Source organism: Melitaea cinxia, chromosome 13, assembly GCF_905220565.1.
Source record: "Melitaea cinxia chromosome 13, ilMelCinx1.1, whole genome shotgun sequence".
Classification (NCBI taxonomy): domain Eukaryota; kingdom Metazoa; phylum Arthropoda; class Insecta; order Lepidoptera; family Nymphalidae; genus Melitaea; species Melitaea cinxia.
In genome coordinates this window covers 1731969-1756346 of record NC_059406.1, presented here as the reverse complement: position 1 = coordinate 1756346, position 24378 = coordinate 1731969, and the positions used below count along the sequence as shown (strand labels likewise).

General features: G+C 35.3%; 1 protein-coding gene across 1 annotated transcript in view; it reads left to right on the top strand.

The window, feature by feature from the left end:
* The window catches only part of LOC123659215 (bumetanide-sensitive sodium-(potassium)-chloride cotransporter), a 62126-nt gene that overhangs the window by 24234 nt on the left and 13514 nt on the right, over positions 1–24378 (top strand). Inside the window, exons 5-16 of the mRNA XM_045594466.1 lie at positions 4198–4357; positions 5281–5376; positions 7734–7903; positions 8343–8535; positions 9067–9206; positions 9440–9637; positions 10478–10585; positions 11198–11321; positions 13168–13289; positions 14957–15092; positions 22579–22678; positions 22997–23108. Of these exons, the coding sequence (XP_045450422.1) occupies positions 4198–4357; positions 5281–5376; positions 7734–7903; positions 8343–8535; positions 9067–9206; positions 9440–9637; positions 10478–10585; positions 11198–11321; positions 13168–13289; positions 14957–15092; positions 22579–22678; positions 22997–23108 (1659 nt within the window). The remainder of the gene's footprint in view (positions 1–4197; positions 4358–5280; positions 5377–7733; positions 7904–8342; positions 8536–9066; positions 9207–9439; positions 9638–10477; positions 10586–11197; positions 11322–13167; positions 13290–14956; positions 15093–22578; positions 22679–22996; positions 23109–24378) is intronic.

The following is a 24378-nucleotide window of genomic DNA, read 5'->3' as shown; positions in this document are numbered from 1 at the left end:
TTTTTGAATATCATATCAAAAATTGACCGCTCCAGCGGGATTCGAACCCGCGTCTCCGACTGACCGTGTCGGCGCTCTAGCCAATTAAGCTATGGAACGATGTACCCGCTAAAGCGAAATTTTTGATATGATGATTTTTACTTTCAGTTTAAGCGAACCGTGGCGCCGTCTATAGTGAGTTCTTTACAGAGACCCGTAACTATTCAAAGTTTCATATTACAATGAAAATCTTTGACAGGAGACGACACCATGCTATTTTTAATATGTACGATTTTATTTTTTTTGTGTTACCCACAATTAGGAATTTTAAACATTTTTGAATATCATATCAAAAATTGATTGATTAATTGATACATATATTGTCCGGAAAGACTGTTTAGCGATAAAACTCGACTTTGTGCTTAGTTCTTTTATTATCTAACTAAAATATAATTATGCCTATTTTTTATTGGGTGCAATAGAGAGCAATTTAGTAAATATAAGTCATTAAAAACTTTGCTGATAAAAACAAATAAAATATCGTCGAATTAATAAAATGCGAAAAAAAAAAAAATATTCCGTTTAACAACATAATTATCTTCAAAGTATCATGTATTTTGTTTTAATGTAATGTCTTAACCTGTAGTCCTTGTAGTGTAACCTTACCTATAGTCTTTTTTCATTATATGATTGCCAAGTTTCACTACACAGCGAATGGATTATAAACCTCATGTCACTTTCAAAGAACCGATACAAGTAATCTAATAACCGATACTCATGACTTCGTCTGCGATTCTTATTATAACAATATATCTTTTGAAAAGATATAGAAGATGAAAAGAGAAGAGATTTTAGCCTAAATGTCGGAACCGAAACTATACTTTGCTTACTATTTGTTTTGTAAAATTATTTAGTGTTTATAAAAATGTTTCAGTAACAGTTTTTTGTCGTTGCTTAAAACCATAACCATATCCATTGTAACCATAGGAGACTTAATTGAAATCTATACAATAGTATTTTCCTTTTACGAATTCTACTTTATTTGGAACAATTATTATTAATTGAATATAACTAAGTGTTGTTAGAAGTTTTATTATCGTGGACTTGGTTTTCCTTTGAATAACGGTCAATTAGTTTTACAACCGCTCCGGCAAGAAATTAATTCGACGATAAATGTAGAAGTGAATAGATAATAGTTATTGTTACACAATATTATTATAAATAAACTTGCATATGTTGTCCACGTAGTTATTTAATGCAACTTGTACGTTATGTGTACACGATGTAATTATGAAGATTTTGGATGTAGTCACCTGATTCGATTCCCGCTCGGGATTGATATTTTTACAAATATTTCTTTCCGGTTTGGATGCCTATCCTTGTTCGTTATATAATACAAATGTTTATGTTATAAAAATGTATATAAGTATGTTTTGTAGGGTTTTTGACATTCAGTATGATTATATTATGGCCTGGAACGCCTTCGGTATTACTGCAAGTTAAGCCCTGATAAAGACTATTTTTTAATCTAATAGGTCCCTATTAAGAAGGTCGGAGGTCGGCGCATGGTAAGTAGGCGTTACTATAATACACCATTGCATAGTTTAGAATGACTAATCGCCTGAACGAATAATCACAGTTGATTATATGCTTGTAAATATCGAATTATTTATAGTCTGTTATTTATAGCGGTTGCCAATGATAGTATAGCCTGGCTAGGAATTTCCCTTCCAAACTTTTCACGAAACAGATGGTTGGAAGTTCGTTTCTAGATTGGTTCTCCTACTATTAATTGACACGGTATATTACGTACTATGTCGTATTTATTGTAAGTTGGAAGGAAAATGCGATAAAAGTTAATAGAATAAAAACATTTAATAAGATTAAACAAGTGTATTTATATAACTATTGTAGGTAATTATATAATAAATTAAATAGATAAATGTTTATTTATATAAATATTTATTTTTGCCTTTTTGTTCAGTTTGTCAGCCTTTGTTTGTCAGTTGGTTAATTTTAAATTAACTGTATGAAGGCTATCAATCTGTTTGTATTGTAAGTTGAAAGAAAAATTTCTTTTATTTAGATTTTTTTAAAAATATTTTCAAAAACTAATACGGCGTGGAGATAATTTAATAAATCTACTCTCTCTCTTTCTCGCTCTATCTCTCTCCTTCTCTCCCTCTCCCCCCCTTCCCCCCTCTCTTGGTAGAAGAGAATGTGGAAACGTTATTGAAGATCATGTTACTTTAAAAAATTACTGTATGACCCAGTAAATTCTACGTTCCAACATGTGTCTATAATAATCTTAAATCTATACGAATAAAAATGAATCGACATAATATATGTATGTTTTGAGCGACTGCACCAAATTGAATTTTTTTTTTGTTATCGTCACTGTGAAGAAAATTAAAAAAAATTAACATTTTAATTTAAAAGTCGACATTTCATAAGCGTAACTGATCGGCTAGTTATGAAATCGGTAGTACATAACTACCGATGTCGTTTATAACAAGATTATTAGATTGATTTTTAGTAAAATCCCTAACGTCAGCGATTGCAGTCGCTCGCGTTAAGCCCTGCGTCGTAACAGAGATTACTATTGTAGTTCGTGAAATTGATCAAAATTATGCACATATCAACATAAACTTCGTTAGAAGATTTAAGACTACTTATTAAAAAACAAAATCTTTTGCGAAATTAGGATACAAACCACAAAGAAAAAAAGCATTTTTTTTTAATTTGAAATTCGTTATTTACGTCCAACTGTATGTACGGGTATGATTATGTATGGTTATCACATCATTCTTCAAAGACCCTTTGACGATAATACCTATAATATAATGTACTTTAACATAGTATGAAACGACGCCGTAAATGTATCTTTAGTAGCCGGCAAACAAGATAAATCAAGCTAATAATCGAGCTAAGTGCGCCATGAATAGCTTGAGATGGACCAATTTGCATTTTATAGTGCAATAAGCTTGTGCATCGTCAACGTTTTTAAATGACTATGACTAGACATGACGCTATCAACTACGCGTACTTTTTTATTTTTGACATAGACCTACTGATGGAGTGATCCCTACATGGAAAGTTCACCGCCATACCGGTCTAACGGCCGCGCCGTAGACCGGGTTCCCATTATAGCTAACAAATCGAGTCAATGTATTTAAGATATAAAAAAAATACTATTTAATAGACAGTATCTATATATGGTATAAAATTATACCTTTTGAGAGCAATAGAGTTAAAACAATAGTTTTTTGAATTTTTGCTTATTTGTCTGTATTTTTGAAATATCGAAAATGTCGCAATACCGGTGCCAATCTGCCTTGAAGTACTTGGATGCGGTTTTAACAGTCATGACCCTCATCATTATCACTTCAGCCTATCGCAGTCCACTGCTGGACATAGGCCTCCACAAGTTCGTTCCAAAAATGGCGTGAACTAATGTGTATGCCCATAGTCACCACGCTGGGCAGGCGGGCTGGTGACCGCAGGGCTGGCTTTACCTGCCTTCGGCCTGTGTATTTTAAAGCCAGCAGTTGGATGTTTATCCCGCCATCGGTCGGCTTTTTAAGTTCCAGGGTGGTAGTGGAACTGTTTTATCCCCTAGTCGCCTCTTCCGACACCCACAGGAAGAGAAAAAATAAGAAGAGAAGAAATTCTTCACTGCCGTAACCACACAGTATACATGACCCTGGAAATTTAAATTACTCATTTGTTGATTTTAGTTTGATACACGGTGTAAAAGTTAGTGAACAACAACGAACCTAGAGAAGTCTTAATAACGTAGTTTAAATACATATATTTGATCGATTGATTGGTTTAATGGCTAAATACATATAATAAATAACACAGATAAAATTGCGGATATCAGTTAATAAGAGAATGAATTTGGCCAAACCACAGAGAAGAAGCTTAAATGTCCCATTGCTTGGGTAGGAGCCCAAAAGCAATCGGATGTTTATAGGCTTTTTTGTTTAGTTCTGTGGTGTGGATCTAATATATGCATTTTTTTTTATTTCACTAGGTCGGCAAACAAGCGTACGGCTCACCTGATAAGCGGTAAGCGATTACCGTAGCTTATAGACGCCTGCAACACCAGAAGCATCGCAAGCGCGTTGCCGACCCAATCCCCAATCCCCCCAGGACGAATGTAACGAATGTTTTATATTATGTACTATGTAAAAATACATACATTTCCGTTTCCAGCCAGGCCAAACTCTAGAAAAAGATCAGACAGCGCCAGCGATGTCGTCGCGGAATATGAAGTTCGGATGGATAAAAGGCGTCCTCATGAGATGCCTCCTCAATATTTGGGGAGTCATGCTCTTCTTGAGACTGTCCTGGGTCGTTGGGCAAGCGGGAGTAGGTAAGACATTATATATTTTGTTTTACTATATGAGGATGTTAGACTTTAATTGGATAATAATTTATTTTGCAGTTTAAAAGAAAATTGGTTTTTTTTAAAGCTTTTCTAGTACTATAAACTAGATTACAGACGATCAAAGTACTTTTTAAGGCTTAAATATCACGTAACTACGTAATATTTAAGCGTTACTCTACGTTTTCGGAAAAGGAGCTATAACAATTTACCCAATGAAATTTCAAAGCTACACCAATATTTTTTTTGTTTAAAATTTTTATCTCAAAATGGGTTTTTAAGACACGTGTAATTAAAATTAGCAAGTTCCTTTTTATACTCCTCTACAACTGTAACTAATAGCTTGTGAACCTTTTACAAATACACGTTTTCGTCCCCAACTGTTTGTGGGGAAAATAATTTGACTCGTGACGTCATCACTATAGATTACTGTCAATACCTTAGATAACTGTCAATTATTATAAAAAGTTGTCTGTTACAGTAAGTGTAGTCCATCGTCGAGATGAATATCAGAAGTATTCTTGATAATTTTTTTTCTTCTAAAAATAAAAAAATGTTTTATACTATTTACATCTTAACTTTGTTTCATTCACTGTCAGAAATATTGTGAAATAATATTTTTACGATTGAAATCATTCGTCTAGTCGAGTAAATCCAACCACTTTTGCTTAAAGCATTGGTATATCGAGGCGCTTTTGCCAACTATCATAAGTGTTTTTGCAATGCGCTTTGCCTTGAAACATTCTGAGTTTATAGATTCGAGAAAAACACAGCACATAAATTTTTATGTGTCTATAAATTTATCTCAGATATTTTTAGCAGTAAATTATGAAGTATATTAGAATCCCAAGATATACTATATGCGAAAATGAATACTATGAAAAAATGTTTGTAAATATTCTTGTCGGCAGCGCAGGCATCACTTTTGATAGTGACGACTTCAGTTGTAACGACAATCACGGCGCTGTCTATGTCCGCGATAAGTACTAATGGCGTTATCAAAGGCGGTGAGTAAGAGTGCTTTTATTTAATCTGTTTTATTTACAAAACGTAGAGTTTATTATTTATTGCTACATATAAATATATTAGATGCAGATTGTCTATATATCTATAATATATATAAAAGCGAAAGGTCACTCACTCATCACGAAATCTCCGAAACTATAACACCTACAAACTTGAAATTTGGCAGGTAGGCTTCTTATAGAGCGTAGACATCCGCTAAGAACGGATTTTATGAAACTCGACCCCTAAGGGGGTAAAACGGGGGTTGCAAGTTTGTATGAAAATCCTATGTTTTTGAAGTAAGAGACCTGAAATTTTAAATGTATGCTCTATAGATGATGAGAAGACGTCCAAATAATCCATCTTTAGAAATCAACCCCTTTTTGGGGTTAAAACGGGGGATGGTAGGTTGACTCACTGATCACGAAATCTCCGAAACTATAACACCTACAAACTTGAAATTTGGCAGGAAGGCTCCTTATAGAGCGTAGACATCCGGTAAGAACGGATTTTACGAAACTCGACCCTTAAGGGGGTAAAACGGGGGTTGCAAGTTTGTATGAAAGTCCTATGTTTTTGAAGTAAGAGACCTGAAATTTTAAATGTATGCTCTATAGATGATGAGAAGACGTCCAAATAATGCATCTTTAAAAATCAACCCCTTTTTGGGGTAAAAACGGGGGATGGTAGGTTGACTCACTGATCACGAAATCTCCGAAACTATAACACCTACAAACTTGAAATTTGGCAGGAAGGCTCCTTATAGGGCGTAGAGATCCGCTAAGAACGGATTTTATGAAACTCGACCCCTAAGGGGGCAAAACGGGGGGTTGGAAGTTTGTATGAAAGTCTTATGTTTTAGAAGTAAAAGACTTGAAATTTAAAATGTATGCTCTATAGATAGCAAGAAGGCGTCCAAATAATGTATCTTTAGAAATCAACCCCTTTTTGGGGTTAAAACGGGGGATGGTAGGTTGACCCACTGATCACGAAATCTCCGAAACTATAACACCTACAAACTTGAAATTTGGCAGGAAGGCTCCTTATAGGGCGTAGAGATCCGCTAAGAACGGATTTTTCGAAACTCGACCCCTAAGGGGGCAAAACGGGGGGTTGGAAGTTTGTATGAAAGTCCTATGTTTTAGAAGTAAAAGACTTGAAATTTAAAATGTATGCTCTTATAGATAGCGAGAAGGTTTCCAAATAATGCATCGTAATCTATATATATAAAAGAGAAAGGTCACTGACTCACTCATGACGAGAACTTAATAACCGCTGGATGGTCCATCCATCCAGGATGGACAAAGATGAGGCAGGGAGGTAGATTGTTAGTTGACGTCCGCTAAGAACGGATTTTGCGATATTCCACCGCTAAGAGGGTTTAATTAGGGTTGATAGTTTGTATGAAACATATACAGCCTGAAAATAAAACTAAAAATGTGGTGTATAGAGAGGTTTTATAAAAATAACTATTAAATTATACTAAATTGTGCCTTTTAAAAAGTTACTCAGTTTGATAAGCATTTCAAGTGACTGAAATAAAAAAATAATTTGCGTTAAACATCTTAATAGTAATGCATATCTTCATAATCACGCGGACGTAGTCGCGGGCGACAGTTAGTGTATTATAAAACAAAGTCCCCAAAAGTATATGCGATAGATTTCTTCAAAATCTACTGAACGGAGTTTCATGCGATTTCACCAATGGAGAGAGGGCTTTGAGAGAAAGGTTTACGGAACGGCTAAGCCGATTTTGATAATAGTTTCACTGGAAGTTTGCCGGGAAAACTTTGTGACACACTGATTTCTACGCGGGCGAAGCCGCGGGCATAGCTAGTTTCTTATAATTCTCCTAGAGCAGAATTTAGTTGATAGGGTTTAGACATTTCATTAATTTTTATTGAAATTTTGTTTTGTAATCTTTTCATTTGAAGTTGTAAAAAATTGGTGAATCTTTTTGAAGTGATTTTTTTAGAATCGTTGTGATTTGAAACTTGATGAAATTAGAATGCGTCACGATAGTGAAACAATACATGTATAGGATTAAGTCGGTGAGAGAATGACATAGATACATTACATATTATTTTATATTCTCGGTAAAAAAATCGCCGTAGACAACTTTTCGGAAGTTCCACTTCTGCTATGAGAGAACACACACACACACACACTTTTTTTTGCTAACCGATGTTTCAATACACTTCTCTAGAAGGTAAAATAAATATAATGATTTATAGAAAAAGAAGAAAGCTATTGTATACAAATGTTTTATAATGATTTTTGTCCAAAAATTGGAAACTAAAATAAATGTCTGATAAAAACTTTCGACATAAAAGTACAAAAAAAATTCATTTTTCACCAGGCGGAACATATTATATGATATCGAGGTCTCTCGGGCCAGAGTTTGGAGGCTCAATAGGCCTTATATTTTCAATGGCGAATGCAGTGGCCTGTGCGATGTACGTTGTCGGTTTTGGAGAGTCGCTCATCACTCTTATACCAGAGTCAGCGTACATGGTCAGCAAAAGTTGGGTGAGTGGAATTTATTTCATTTTTTTTATTACTTTAGTTATAAAAAAATGCCAGTTATTATAATTTTATGTTGTGGGTTGATTGGTAAATAAAGTTAATGTCGAGATATTCGAAATGTATTGAGGGTAGTTTGTGTTTTTGTACAACCTATAAATTAGTTAATCATGTGTGTAGAGTTGATCTCTAAAGACAGTATTACCAAAGAAAATTCTAAGTAAAACTTAAGTGAGTCATTTTATTATCAATTTTTATAAAATCGGCCCACCCAGTTAAAAGTTATGAGGCAACTAACACATAAAAAATAGAGTCAAATTGATAACCTCCTTTTTTGAAGTTGGTTGAATAATGGTGCAAGGGCAGCAAATGTCTTAAAATTGTCTACTCAATATTCTAATCAATATCTAATGAATAATATGAATTTTATTGTTCATCTTTTTAGGACCAAGCCATATATGGCTGTATAACCATAGTACTCTTGACGGGTATCGTGATAGTGGGCTTAGAGTGGGAGGCGAAAGCTCAGATAGTACTGTTGGTGATACTTTTAGCTGCTATAGCAGACTTCTGTATTGGAACCATCATCGGGCCTAAGTCTGACGTGGAAGTCGCTCAGGGATTCGTAGGGTATAACAGTAAGTATTTCTTCAAATCATTTAGGGATTCTTTTAGTTGATTACTTTATTGTCAAAACCTTTTGGACTTATTTGGACTATCTATCTTCTAAGTAACTCAGCAAAATAATTAGTATTCAATGTACTCGATAGGTTGGACAATTTTACGTGTGCATGTCATATTTGGGACATGAATATATCATCATCATCATCATCATTACAGCCTATCACAGTCCACTGCTGGACATAGGCCTCCACAAGTTTACCCCAAAAATGGCGTGAACTCATGTGAATATATGGTAGCTTGTTATTAGCTTTTTGATTTCTATTATGTATTATTAGTTACAGTTATTATAAGCCGTAAGCTATCCTATTAAAATGAAATATGTAGAATGAATGAAATTTATCGACACGTCTATTCGTTTTGAACTTTCAAATTATAAAGCGTACCAGTTGAAGAAATCGGATATTAAATAACTTAAAATTTCAGTGACTTATATTTCTGAATATTGAAGATTACTTAGTAATATATATATATTTTTCTTTCCTTAGTGTCGATTTTAAAAGCCAACCTCGGACCGGACTACAGATACTTCGAGGGCGTCGAACATAATTTCTTTTCTGTATTCGCAATATTTTTCCCAGCGGCCACGGGAATATTGGCCGGTGCCAATATATCTGGAGATTTGAAGGTATTTTTTCGTAGAACTACCTATTCTATGGTAATGGTACTTGCATGGCAGAGACAATACTTGTTCTTTTGGTTGATCGAAAAGTTAATATGGAGGTATTAGTTTGGTGCATTCTCTTTTATGCTAGTATTTTGTTCTGGCTGTAATTGGGATTTGCTTCAAATATATCCCAATTTCATAATTTTAATGAGCCTAAATATAAAACTTCTATAATCAAGAAAATTCTGTTTAAGGATCCTCAAAAGTCAATTCCAAAGGGTACTCTCCTAGCTATACTGTTGACGACGATATCATACCTCTTGATCGCCTTACTGGCTGGTTGGACTGTACTCAGAGATGCGTCTGGCGATGTGGCAGATGTTGCCTCATGGACCATGGACCAGTGCAAGATCAATGGCACTTGCGCTTATGGTCTGCACCACAGTAATGACGTAAGTTGCTTGATTTCTTATTGTTTTGCCGACTATTTGATAAATTACTGACCTACAGAAGGTTTGGTCCAGTCTTCAGAAGGTCGAGTTTAAAAAGTTCCAAATAAGTATTTTCTGATATGTAGCGTAATTTTTGGTCACCCAAAAGTTTATGGTCTGTTTTTGAAAAGTAAAACATTTTCTACCAGACTATATTTAAAATCAAACAGGTTTTGGTTTCTTGAACCTGTATAAGATAAACATGATTTAGGAACTTTATCTCCAGGGTAACATTTATGAGAATTGGTGCATTAAACCTTTAAGTGTCTTAAATTTTTTAATCATAATGAATTATGTAAGTAAATTTCAAGATACAATAATTGTGTTTGCTCGCAAACGAAAAGAACCAACTTCAATTACATCGACACGTAATACAACCTAAGTAGACGAAAAAAATTTACAAACGCACTAGTTGTCACTACGATTTTCGAGGGTTTGCCTCGATTATTCTGGGATTCCATCATCAGATCCTGGTTTCCTTATCATGGTCCCACCTTGGGATATCTCCTTTCCAACAAAAAAAGAATTATCAAAATCGGTTCATAAACGACGAAGTTATCCCCGAACATACATAAAAAAATATATATATGTATACGGTCGAATTGAGTAACCTCCTCCTTTTTTAAAGCCGGTTAAAACATAACCAACAGTATATTCCAAATCCAGCCTCTTCACCCATCAAACAATTTTAGAAAAATAATACGTAAAACTTCTAAGAAAGTTTCTGTAAATTAAAACTAGATTTAACAACTTGATATAAGTTTCTGTGGATTCAGTTTTTTGTCAATTTTATTTGTACAGGTAATTCGTCTCGTGTCAGGGTTTGGTCCCTTGATATACGGCGGGTGTTTCGCCGCGACTCTATCTTCAGCGCTCGCTTCGCTAGTTTCAGCTCCAAAAGTTTTCCAGGTATAATTAAGTCAGTAAATAGAGCCCTTTTTTCTTGGTCAGCCTCGCCAATTTTTTAAAATTAGCATGAAATTACAAAATGCTGTCAAATTAAGGTGGAGCTTCAAGCGTCATCTTGAAAAATTGTTTTTGGCCGAAATCCCGGAAACTATGCTATTTAAAGCAAAAGTTGTTGAGACCATTATTGTAGAGAATAAAATTTTGCATATTTTATTTCCTGTAAACTTTATTTGTAAAACTTACCGTTTAAGGTTTATGGCCCATTTAATGAACCGGCTTTTCCAATTGTTCCAGTTTGACCAATAACTCTTAAAATAGTGGATTAATAATAACAAAACCGGTTGTGCACTTTTGAGAACTGCTAAAAAGAGCTAGAGTAAATATTAAACCAGAGGTAGCGTTGTTAAAGTTTTATCTGCATGTATATTTGATGCAGTGGCGTATTGTGTGCTTAAAATGTGCGAATAAGTAATCATTCTAATTTTACAGTTATTTTTTTGGAATTTATCAATTGACAAAATCTACAGAAATTGGAGACAGAAATTGATAAATTGAAATAAATGAAAAACTAGTACTTAAATTTTCTTAAATAATATTAAAATCGGTTCCCAGGCTCTCTGTCAAGACAAGCTCTACCCTTGTCTTGATTTCTTCGCCAAAGGCTATGGAGCCAACAACGAGCCAGTACGTGGTTACGCGTTGACATTCGTTATTGCTATCAGTTTTATACTTATGGGTGAGTATTAATATACTGTATGTTAGTAAAAATATTTAATAATATGGCTAAATGGTAATTAGTCCATCACATAAACACACATTACATCAATTATACTTAGTCACTAAGAGAACAATATTTCAGTAATTTACGTTAGTTTAAAACAATTGTGAAAAGGAATGCATTTATAGTTTACATTTTGTATTTTATTATTCCTTAATTTGTATTGAAACATACAAGAACTAAATCAGATTTATTTAATAGAAGGTATATTAAGTGATTTGAACTTATTGTAAATGAGTCAGTGGGCAGAGACGGACTGAATTTTTATATCAACAAGTTTGAGTTTGGAGGTGTTGGAGAGTGAAAATGAAACAACTACCAAAAAAAAAAAAAAAAAAATTAAAAAAAAATAGAAATAATATTGTACCCAATCGTTGATATTCGAATAATTTGACCAAATACTTGGTGTTTAGGGTTGCGATTGATTAGAGAAAAGGTTTCGTTGACCGTCTCTACATTCACTGTCAATACACGTTTACATATTAGGCATTACACGTTTGTTATCGCTACATCAAAAAATGTTGTTCATATTTTTTCATCTTCTCTAAAATAAGTTTTATGATTGCCATTAAGAGGCTCCCCCTTCTCAATGACCTTGAGCATTTAGACTTTGCCACACCCCACCCACCCGCACTTCACCTGATCAGTATTACGTAAAGGTTATTAAACTCGGCCATCTACCGGCTCTAGCTTGTACTACTTAGGACATGCGATTGATCCGTTTTCTAGACCAAGAGCTTGCGTACAAGTTGTGATCATCCATAATTATTATTTAATTTTCTTCTTGTCGTGTCGATCATTTAGGCTATAAAATTATATTAATTACTAGTTGTTACTTGTTGTTCAGTTCGCAGTTATAAAATAAATAAATTTCTAAAATAAAAGTAGCCTAAGTTATTCCTTACTATATCGGCTATCTGCCAGTGAAAGTTCCGTCAGAATCGGTCTAGCCGTTTCAGAGATTAGGCGGAACAAACAGACATACAGACAGACAAAAATTGTCAAAATGCTATTTTTGTGTATGTATCGTGTATACATCCATATGAATTTAGTAAAAAGCGGTTATTTTAATATTAAAAGCAGCCGCTCCAATTTTATTTGTATAGATATACTAAATTTATATTTTATTCTATTATCGGCTCGGTGAAGATCGACTTTAGGTTCGGATCTTAGACCACAAGCTAAGCAGCTTTACATTTACACAGCTCAAAATTAATAATTTAAATTATTTTTTTATTTGAAGTAAATACAATTGCAAAATTCAACAGTAAGTCTGTCTACCTGTTACATTTTGATGCCTATCTTGGATTAAAAAAAGTAAATAGATTTGCGCGTAAGCAAGAGCAGCGTGCGATGACGAGCGACACAAGTTCCCCGTACAAAGGCCTCTGGCCGACTGCCGCGGGCCGCCTGTCGCCCGGCAAATAACCAAAAATTATATTTTTACGATTTTCTAATAAAATACTGCACTTAATAAAAAACCCTTCTGTAGAAATATTAAGTACAGGATTCTTAATTAATAAAAAAAATATTCACTATTGTAAGTAGTAAAATTAGAAAGCCTATACGATTTTTGTACGCGAAAGGTGGTTCAGATAAACAATTATTTCTCTTTATTTAGAGAATTTTATACAATTATCTTACAGTCACATTAATAAGCTGAATCCGAGTTACAACATATATTTATTTGATATTTTTAACGTAACTTTAACGTATACTTTATAGCACATGAAAACGGCCGATTTTGTCTGGGAGCCCCTTAAAGCATGTGCCTAATGTATTAATGTTTTATTTTTTATTCTAGGCGGCTTGAACCAAATAGCTCCGTTAATATCAAACTTCTTCTTAGCTGCGTACGCGCTTATTAATTTCGCAACCTTTCACGCAAGTCTTGCAAGGCCTGTTGGTTGGAGACCTACTTTTAGGGTGAGTTATATTTTTATTACCAAATAGATGACAAGCGTGGTTTTTAACCGACTTCCAAAAAAGGAGGAGGTTCTCAATTCGATTGTATTTTTTCCTTATGTATGTTTACTCAGAAATTTTGAGTTTGTGAACAGATTTCGATGATTTTTTTTTTAACCAAAAGGTGGTGTGTGTCCATCTAAATTTGATCGAGATCTGATTAATACTTTTTAACCGACTTCCAAAAAAGGAGGAGGTTCTCAATTCGACTGTATTTTTTTTTTTTTTTTTTTTTATGTATGTTACATCAGAACTTTTGACTGGGTGGACCGATTTCGACAAATTTTCTTTTAATCGAAAGGTGGTGTGTGCCAATTGGTCCCATTTAAATTTATTTGAGATCTAACAACTACTTTTCGAGCTATATCTAATAATGCGTTTTTACTTGACGCTTTTTTCGTCGACCTACGTTGTATTATACCGCATAACTTTCTACTGGATGTACCGATTTTGATAATTCTTTTTTTGTTGAAAAGGAGATATCCCAAGCTTAGTACCATGATAAGGAAACCAGGATCTGATGATGGGATCCTAGAGAAATCGAGGGAAACTCTTGAAAATCCGTAATAACTTTTTACTAGGTGTACCGATTTTGATAATTATTTTTTTGTTGGAAAGAAGATATCCCTAGTTTAGTACCATGATAAGAAAACCAGGATCTGATGATGGGATCCCAGCGAAATCGAGGGAACTTCTTGAAAATCCGCAATAACTTTTTATTAGGTGTACCGATTTTAATGATTTTTAATTTAATCGAAAGCCGATGATTATCATGTAGTCACATTTAAATTTCATCGAGATCTGATAACTACTTTTTGAGTAATCTTTGATAATGCGTTGTTACTTGACTATTTTTTCGTCGATCTGCGTTGTATAACTCGTCGATGTAATTGAAGTCGGTTTTTTTTTTCGTTTGCGAGCAAACACAATTATTGAGTAATGTTTGATAACGCGTATTCACTTGACTGTTTTTTCGTCACTACGTTGATCTCAGTTATACCTCAAGTTTTTACTGGATGCACCGATTTTGATGTTTCTTATGTAAACCAAAAGCTGATACTTGTTATGTCGTCTCATTTAAATATAATCGAGATAAAATGAGTAAGTACTTTTTGAGTAATCTTTGATGACGTGTATTTATGAGCTGGTGCATACATTGTCGCAACGCCATCTATCGGAATCCATTAAAACTACTTGGGTGGATATAGACCTCTGATGACTACTTTTCAACTAATCTTTGATAACGCGTATTTACTTGACCATTTTTCATCTACTTACGTTGTTGACGTCAATTATCGTTGAAAGTTAATCTCATCATCACAGCAGCCTTTCGCAGTCCACTACTGGACATGGGCCTCTACAAGTTCACGCCAAAAATGGCGTGAACTCATATGTGTTGCCCATAGTCACCACGCTGGGCAGGCGGGTTGGTGGCCGCAGGGTTGGCTTTGTCGCACCGAAGACGCTGCTGGATAAGTTAATTTCATGAGCTCTGTATTTTTTGTATCTGTATTCTGTGGCGATCTACGCGTCTACGCGTCGAGCCCTCTGCACCGATGGTCAGCGTCACTATACAAGCACTCTGGCTCCTCTTAGTATTTACATGCAATAAAGTGTTCTGATTTCAGCTGTACAACATGTGGCTGTCCCTGCTGGGCGCTCTGGTGTGCGTCGCCATAATGTTCGTGGTGTCCTGGGCGACGGCGCTGCTGACGCTGGCGGGCCTGCTGGCGCTCTACCTGCTGGTGTCCTACCGCGGGCCCGGTCAGTGTGTAGTGTAGTGTATCATCTTACCTGATCTCATCGCTGGTGTCGTCGCCATAATGTTCGTGGTGTCCTGGGCGACGGCGCTGCTGACGCTGGCGGGCCTGCTGGCGCTCTACCTGCTGGTGTCCTACCGCGGGCCCGGTCAGTGTGTAGTGTAGTGTATCATCTTACCTGATCTCATCGCTGGTGTCGTCGCCATAATGTTCGTGGTGTCCTGGGCGACGGCGCTGCTGACGCTAGCGGGCCTGCTGGCGCTCTACCTGCTGGTGTCCTACCGCGGGCCCGGTCAGTGTGTAGTGTAGTGTATCATCTTACCTGATCTCATCGCTGGTGTCGTCGCCATAATGTTCGTGGTGTCCTGGGCGACGGCGCTGCTGACGCTGGCGGGCCTGCTGGCGCTCTACCTGCTGGTGTCCTACCGCGGGCCCGGTCAGTGTGTAGTGTAGTGTATCATCTTACCTGATCTCATCGCTGGTGTCGTCGCCATAATGTTCGTGGTGTCCTGGGCGACGGCGCTGCTGACGCTGGCGGGCCTGCTGGCGCTCTACCTGCTGGTGTCCTACCGCGGGCCCGGTCAGTGTGTAGTGTAGTGTATCATCTTACCTGATCTCATCGCTGGTGTCGTCGCCATAATGTTCGTGGTGTCCTGGGCGACGGCGCTGCTGACGCTGGCGGGCCTGCTGGCGCTCTACCTGCTGGTGTCCTACCGCGGGCCCGGTCAGTGTGTAGTGTAGTGTATCATCTTACCTGATCTCATCGCTGGTGTCGTCGCCATAATGTTCGTGGTGTCCTGGGCGACGGCGCTGCTGACGCTAGCGGGCCTGCTGGCGCTCTACCTGCTGGTGTCCTACCGCGGGCCCGGTCAGTGTGTAGTGTAGTGTATCATCTTACCTGATCTCATCGCTGGTGTCGTCGCCATAATGTTCGTGGTGTCCTGGGCGACGGCGCTGCTGACGCTGGCGGGCCTGCTGGCGCTCTACCTGCTGGTGTCCTACCGCGGGCCCGGTGAGGTGTGAGGTACGGGGAGATACAGTAAAAGGCGCACAAGTGTTCCGGACAACGCTCTGATTTATTCTGCCTACATATAATGAAAATACATGTCTTATAAACTAAATGTTACTACACTACACCACCGGGGCAAAATAAAAAAAAATAAAAATTAATTACATAATTAAGTTTTTTTTTTTTTGTATAAGTATATAATGTAAATATGAAAAGTTTTAATAAGTAAAAGTAATAGTAATAAAACAATTAGTATGTATCTAAATATAGTATACAATAATTTGAAATGATTTAGAAATAAACATTAATTATTTATCTTTTACAAAAAGTTTTGTTCTATTTTTATGAATAATTTCAATTTTATTATTTCTCAAAATTTTTACATTCGGTTCCTGCTCTTCAATAACTAAATACGGGCCATTATACAAGGTATCTAATTTTCCTCCTGTTTCATTTTTTACTAATAACATATCATTTGGTTTGTATTTTATTTTATTTACCTTTTTATCATATTTCTGTTTTCTTTTCTCTTTAGACTTTAACAAATTTTCTCTCGCATCCCTATTAGCTGTCTGTAACCTGTACTTTAATTCTAAACTGTAATTGTCTGGATTGTATAAAGGTTCAATGTCAGAAGAAATTCTACTAGGTATTTCACATGATTTTCCAAAAACTAACTCGTATGGTGCATATCTTGTACTTGAGTGAATTGTATTATTATATGTAAAACACCAAAATGGTAGCCATTGGCTCCATGTCTCTGGATGGTTATCACATTGTATGCGCAAAAATGAACCTAAATGTTTATGTGCATTTTCAAGAGAACCAATAGTTTGATGATGGTATGCAGTAGAACTTAGTTTTTCTATATTTAGTAACTTACAAACCTGTTCCATTGTATCCGATATAAATTCAGTTCCACGATCCGTAGTGATGACCTTTGGGATTCCGAACCTTAAAATGAAATTATTCACAAAATTCTTAGCTATACTTACCGTTTCCTTATTTCTAAGAGGATATGCCTCTACAAATTTACTTAATTCACATTGTATTGTTAATATATATTTATTATCTTCTAAATCTCTATCTAATGGACCTATTATGTCTAGAAAAACTTTTTCCAAAGCAGAACTAGCTGTGGTTGTAATAACTAGGGGTTCCTTAATATGCCTAGAATGTTTACTTTTTTGACATTTTTCACACTTTCTAACGTAACTCTTAACATCATTTTCTATTCCTGGCCAGTAGAATTTACGTTTTATGTTATTTACCATTCTGCGAATCCCAGCATGTCCGCTTGTGGGTAGCAGATGATAGTCATTCATAATAAATTGTTTTTCCTCGTCACTATCTATTCTTTTTATACCTTTCAAAATACAAATCCTTGGACCGTTATATTTATTTTTACTTTTTATTTCTTCTATAAGACTCCTTATAAATAACGCGTTATCTTCTTTCTTTATAATGCATATTTCTCTAATTTCTAACTTTTCACATATTTTCCTCAATTTTTCCACAAAAACGTCTCGCGTATAATGTGCTTTAAAATCAAGGTTAACATATAATATATTTTTATTTTTATTAAATGCGAAACATTCAGATTCGACATCCATATATTTTTTCTCTTTCATTTTTCTTAGTTCTTTTCCTTGTATTAAACTTAACTCAACTGATCCACTCGGTATTCTAAGTATTTCCACAACACTTGGTTGATCAGGCCAATTGTTCGGGTCAATACTTGGAATATCGCTTATCATTCTATCATCTCCACTTTCATTCTTTCTTTCTGCCTCTTTTACTTTCTTAGCCTGTGCTCTTGTTGTTACTGCTAATAAACTTTCATTCATAGCTTTCAAATCTTGGGAAGTCATACTTATTCGCGATAAAGCGTCCGCTATTACATTTTCTTTACCTTTCACGTATACTACTTTAAAATCATACTCTTCTAGTGCTAACCGAAATTTTAAAAGTCTACTTGAAGGGTCTTTTAGTCCAAATAGGTATATAAGGGGTTTATGATCCGTCATAATAGTAAAAGTACGTCCAAATAAATATGGTCGAAAATATTTTACACTCCAAACTATGGCAAGTAGTTCTTTCTGTATAGTTGGGTAATTTAATTCAGCTTTATTCAAAGGTCTACTAGCATATGCTACAGCTCTCATGTTATTATTACAAAGTACTGCACCTATTGCTGTCCCTGAAGCATCAGTTTGTAATATAAATTCTTTTGAAAAATCAGGGTATTGTAGAATGGGTGGATTTATTAAAGCATTTTTCAAAATATTAAATGATATCTCACATTGTTCAGTCCACTCATATTTGACATTCCTCCTACAAAGTTTATTTAAACAATTAGTTAATTCAGCAAAATTTTTAATAAACTTTCTATAGTAATTACACATTGCCACAAAACGTCTCAACTCATCGACGTTCGTCGGTATTGGGTAATTTTGAATAGTCTTAATTTTGTCTTGGTCTGGTTGAATTCCTTTAGAGGATATCGTATGGCCTAAATATAATAGTTCTGTTTTTAAGAATTGACATTTACTCGGATTTAGTTTGAGATTGACTTTACGTAAGCGTTCGAAAATTTCTATTAAGTTTTTATTATGTGATTCTAAATTTCTTCCGAAGCAAACACAATCGTCTAAATAAATAAAACAATTTATATAGTTAAGACCTGACATAGCTACTGACATGACTCTAGAGAAAGCGCTGGGACTGATCTTTAGCCCCATAGGTAGACGTTTCATTTGAAACTGACCTGTACTAGTTGTAAATGATGTGATTGGTCTAGATTCGGGTTTTAATGAACATTGATAATATGATTGACTTAGGTCTAAATGAGAGAAATAAATTGCGCCTGATAACGAATCCAATATCTCTGTTATGTTTGGTAATGGAAATTTATCATCCTGTATTACTTCATTTAACTTTCGATAGTCTATAACTAATCTCCACTTTTTATTATTTTTGTCATCTGATTTTTTGGGTACTAACAATATCGGACTGGACCATTCACTTTGTGATGGTTCTATTATGTCATCAGCTAACATTTGTTTAATTTGTTTATCTACTTCAGGTTTTAAACTATGTGGTAATCTATATGGTTTTATATAAACTGGATTTACATTTCGTTTCAAATTAATTGATTGTTCACACAAGTTAGTAGTCGTAAGCTTATCACCGGGTAAATAAAATATGTCAGCATACTTTGAACAAATACTCTCTATACTGTTACGTTCACTTGTACCTAAGTGATCAAGTTTCAAAGATTGCAACAATGTTTTTGCACGTGTAGAGTTCGAAGTACACTTATCAAAAGAACAAACATTATACTCTTTTAATGGTAATAGCTGAGGTTGAAAAATTGGAATAATAATTTCTTTGTCACTAGTATTCATTAATCTAATAGGTATTATGTTATTTTTTGGTTTTACTATTAAACTAGCTAAAAATAAATTTTCTTGTAATTCTTCCTGTACAATCACACTATCTTCTTTCACATCTGAATTTAACTTTATATAATGAATAGTTTCGCATCGTGCTGGTATCGTTATATAGTCTGTACATAATTTAGGTGAAGTATATAATGGTATCTGGCTTTGTTTTTCATTTGTTAACATTAATATATTTTTCTCTAAATCGATAATCGAATAAAAATTGTTTAGAAAATCTAACCCAATTATTCCATCTGATTTACAAGGTAATTCCTCAAACAAATAAAATTTGTGTTCGTAATTAGTTCCATCTAACGCCTGTAAAGTTAAATAAACATAACCCTCTGAATATGTCTTGCCACCTATACCGTTAATGACTATAGGGTCTTTATGTATCGGTGTATGTTTCGATAATATACTACTACGAATAGCCGATAAAGATGCACCGGTATCTAGTAACCACGAACATTTTTTTCTATAGATATTTAAGAATATGTATTTTACATTGTTTTCGTAATTTAAAATATAATTTTTAGTCCCGAAAAAACTGTTTCGGTTCAGTAGTTTTTTCTTCTTCAAGTTGTACCGAACAAATATTTTGCTTACTACGGTTACCGCTACTATTGTAAACTCGACGGGGACCTCGAGTCGGGGTCGAGTGGTTTTTGTTAGAATAATATCCTGAATTATTATAATTATTTTTAACATACATACCTGTACGAGGGGTATTATTGAGATTGTTGTTCCGTCCACGATGTGAGTAAAAATTAGTTTTATTGGTTCGTCCGCCTCTGCCTCTTTGGGAAGACCTATAGTAGGGGATTCGATTACCTCTTCTTTGCGCGTTGAATATATTGTTAGACGATGAAGGTTGTCCCAACTCCTCGTCTTCAGCAGCACGGACTGCATCCTTCAACTCGGAGTAGTCTCGAGCTGATATAATTGTGCTGAGTCGCCTATTACGTAATCCATCTGCAAATCTTTTAATCGCTAATTTTTCATTAATAGGTCTCAATATCTCACAAGCCTTCGGGTTTCCGTTGCTCTGTGCTATAGTGAGGCCTACAAATAACTCAGATAATTTATCTCCATACTCATGAATTGACATATTATTTTGAGATAAGTTATTTAATTGGCTAAGTATCGCATTTGCTGATTTTTTTGTTAATAAAGAATTTCTAATATCATGGATTAAGCTCTTTACATCACTATATTCGCTTTTTAATTTTAATTTAGCACATTTAGTTAACCTGGTTTTTAATACAAATGAAATTAATAATTTTTTCTGTGTGAAATCTACAAGATACTCATCATACATTTCAATTCCGTCAATAATTTTTTCAGTAGTTTCTTCCGTATTATCCATTACGGGAATTAAAGAAGTAGCAGTTTTTAAGTCGAACCTATCCATTTTTGTTATTTCCGATTTTTCCATTATACTATCCACACAATTAATTTTGTAACTTAAAATTTTATTATATACTAATTCAATGCGTTCTAATATTCCATAAACATAATCTTTTAATTCAACTTTACATTTTTGTTCGTTAAAAATATTAATAATATCTTTATATTCACGAAATAGTTTTTCAGCTTTTACAATTTTTTTATTCACATTACCTGTATATTGTAATCTTCTAGTGTGACCTAATTTCCTTAAATCAATTTGAATTTCACTTAACTTATTTAAAATAATTTCTAATTCTTTTTCCATATAGTTTTAAACTTACAGTCAATATTACACATAGTTCTTACATATTTTACGTAAATATGGTATGAAATTTTTTACTTTCACTATTCACTTTTCACTATACCGTATCTCCTCCGTCAGCGTTTGTAGGGTTGAATCTGCCAGAAAACCTCTGCCGAATTCTCGTAAAAAATTCAGACTGCATTCTTTTTTCTATCCATTTCCTTTCTTTATTTCTCCAGCTTTTCCATGCCAAGTAAACCATAGTACAAATAAAAATTATTAGGGCCACGGTGATTAAAATATTACTCGTTTTTATGTTACTTTCGATTTCTGTAATTCCTCCAGTGTTACTCCCTGCAGCGGCATTCTGCGTTATTAATATTTCCTTATCTTCGTTTTTCGAGTAATTTTTCCCCATATTATTTATTAATTAGATATAGTTTTAATGAAAGTTTCACTTTATTCACTGCTCGTTATAAATTATAAATTATAAATTCTTTAAAAGTTGCACCGAGGCACACTGGAATCCGTCGCGTTTGCGTTTTGCGCCGGTCACCCGACACTCGCAACCGCCACGGCATGGCAGGGTCGCCATGAGGTGTGAGGTACGGGGAGATACAGTAAAAGGCGCACAAGTGTTCCGGACAACGCTCTGATTTATTCTGCCTACATATAATGAAAATACATGTCTTATAAACTAAATGTTACTACACTACACCGGTCAGTGTGTAGTGTAGTGTATCATCTTACCTGATCTCATCGCTGGTGTCGTCGCCATAATGTTCGTGGTGTCCTGGGCGACGGCGCTGCTGACGCTGGCGGGCCTGCTGGCGCTCTACCTGCTGGTGTCCTACCGCGGGCCCGGTCAGTGTGTAGTGTAGTGTATCATCTTACCTGATCTCATCGCTGGTGTCGTCGCCATAATGTTCGTGGTGTCCTGGGCGACGGCGCTGCTGACGCTAGCGGGCCTGCTGGCGCTCTACCTGCTGGTGTCCTACCGCGGGCCCGGTCAGTGTGTAGTGTAGTGTATCATCTTACCTGATCTCATCGCTGGTGTCGTCGCCATAATGTTCGTGGTGTCCTGGGCGACGGCGCTGCTGACGCTGGCGGGCCTGCTGGCGCTCTACCTGCTGGTGTCCTACCGCGGGCCCGGTCAGTGTGTAGTGTAGTGTATCATCTTACCTGATCTCATCGCTGGTGTCGTCGCCATAATGTTCATGGTCTCAATCGACGTGTGTTAATTTTCAACTTAATGTATTAATATTTCTGTTAATTTAATAAGGCTTTAATATGGCTTGAAATTAATCCTTTATAAGGTTATTAAATTAGTATTATTTTCGTGTAGACGTAAACTGGGGTTCGACTACTCAGGCGCAAATGTACAAGTCCGCGTTAGCCAGCGTGCAGCAGCTGAACCGAGTTTCGGACCATGTCAAGAACTACAGGTAGATATGTCGTTTATAACTTTTGTATTTTTGGAATTCCCAATATCACTATTAAAACGGAAGCCTTACAGAATTACATTTATGTTTATTCGTCCTTTGAATGTGAGTTATGTAGAACAAAGTCAAATAAAACATAAATAAAAAATAAGTTGAAAACGCGTTTGATTTTATTTGAACTTAAGTCAAATTTGTTTGTATCAATGTTCTACGAAACTCTACCAGGTGTAGAAGTTTGACCTGCACTCAAACAGTCTTATTCTCACAATGCAATAAAGCTGTGTATATTTTATAAAAGTATCTATATTTTGTTACAAACAGACCCCAAATATTGGTGCTAACCGGTTTTCCCGGGGAAAGGCCAATGCTGACGGACTTTGCCTATCTCCTCACCAAAGGACTTTCACTAATGCTGTGTGGACATATTATGCCGGTAAGAATTTTATAAACTTAACTAACTGACTCGGCAAACGTTGTCTTGCCGCTAAACGCTATTTAAAAATAGTGGTTGGTGGTAGAAGGGTGAAAATTTAGGGTTGTATGTATCTTTCAACGCCAAATCATAATTAAATAAAAAATAAATAATTTATCTAAAAATTAAAAAAAAATATATGTTGGAGTGGACTACCCTTAACATTTAGCGGGATGAAGAATAGATGTTGTTCGATTCTCAGACCTACCCAATATGCACACAAAATTTCATGAAAATCGGTCAAGCCGTTTCGGAGGAGTTTAACTATAAACACCGCGACACGAGAATTTTATATATTAGATAACAATAAAGAATTTGATCTCACTCTTCTCATTATATGGAGTTCCTATCAATGTTTGCAACGGTCGAAATACCTCGCATATTTCGACCGTTGCACACAAACATTTTGTTTCTTTAGGCTTTTATGTAGATGATGATGTAGTATCTAGTATGTTAGAAGTGTATGTTTTTGTATGTTAATGTATTTTTAATTCGCCTCCTTTGTTTATTTTCCATGTCTTTTAAGATTTTTATTAGGAAGAGATTGTTCTATTAGCGAAAAGACCAAACCATTTTTTTTTGTAATTATTTTTGTTTTTCTTTTATATATATTTTTCACGTATGTATTATATTTCGTATATATTTCCTAATCTATAATATATATAAACGCGAAAGGTCATTCATCACGAAATCTCCGAAACTATAACACCTACAAACTTGAAATTTGGCAAGTAGGCTCCTTATAGGACGTAGACATCCGCTAAGAACGGATTTTACGAAACTCAACCCCTAAGGGGGTAAAATGGGGGTTGGAAGTTTGTATGAGAATCCCATGTTTTTGACGAAAGAGACTTGAAATTTAAAATGTATGGTGTATAGATGGTGAGAAGATGTCCAAATAATGTATCTTTAGAAACCAACTCCCTTTTGGGGTTAAAACGGGGGATGGTAGGTTGACTCACTCATCACGAAATCTCCGAAACTATAACACCTACATACTTGAAATTTGGCAAGTAGGTTTTGTATAGGACGTTAACATCCGCTAAGAACGAATTTTACGAAACTCGACACCTAAGAGGATAAAACGGGGGTCGGAAGTTTGTATGAAAGGCCTATGTTTTTAAAGTAAGAGGCGAAATTTAAAATGTATGCTCTATAGATGGTGAAAAGGTGTCCAAATAATGCATCGTAATCTATATATATAAAAGAGAAAGGTCAGTGACTCACTCAT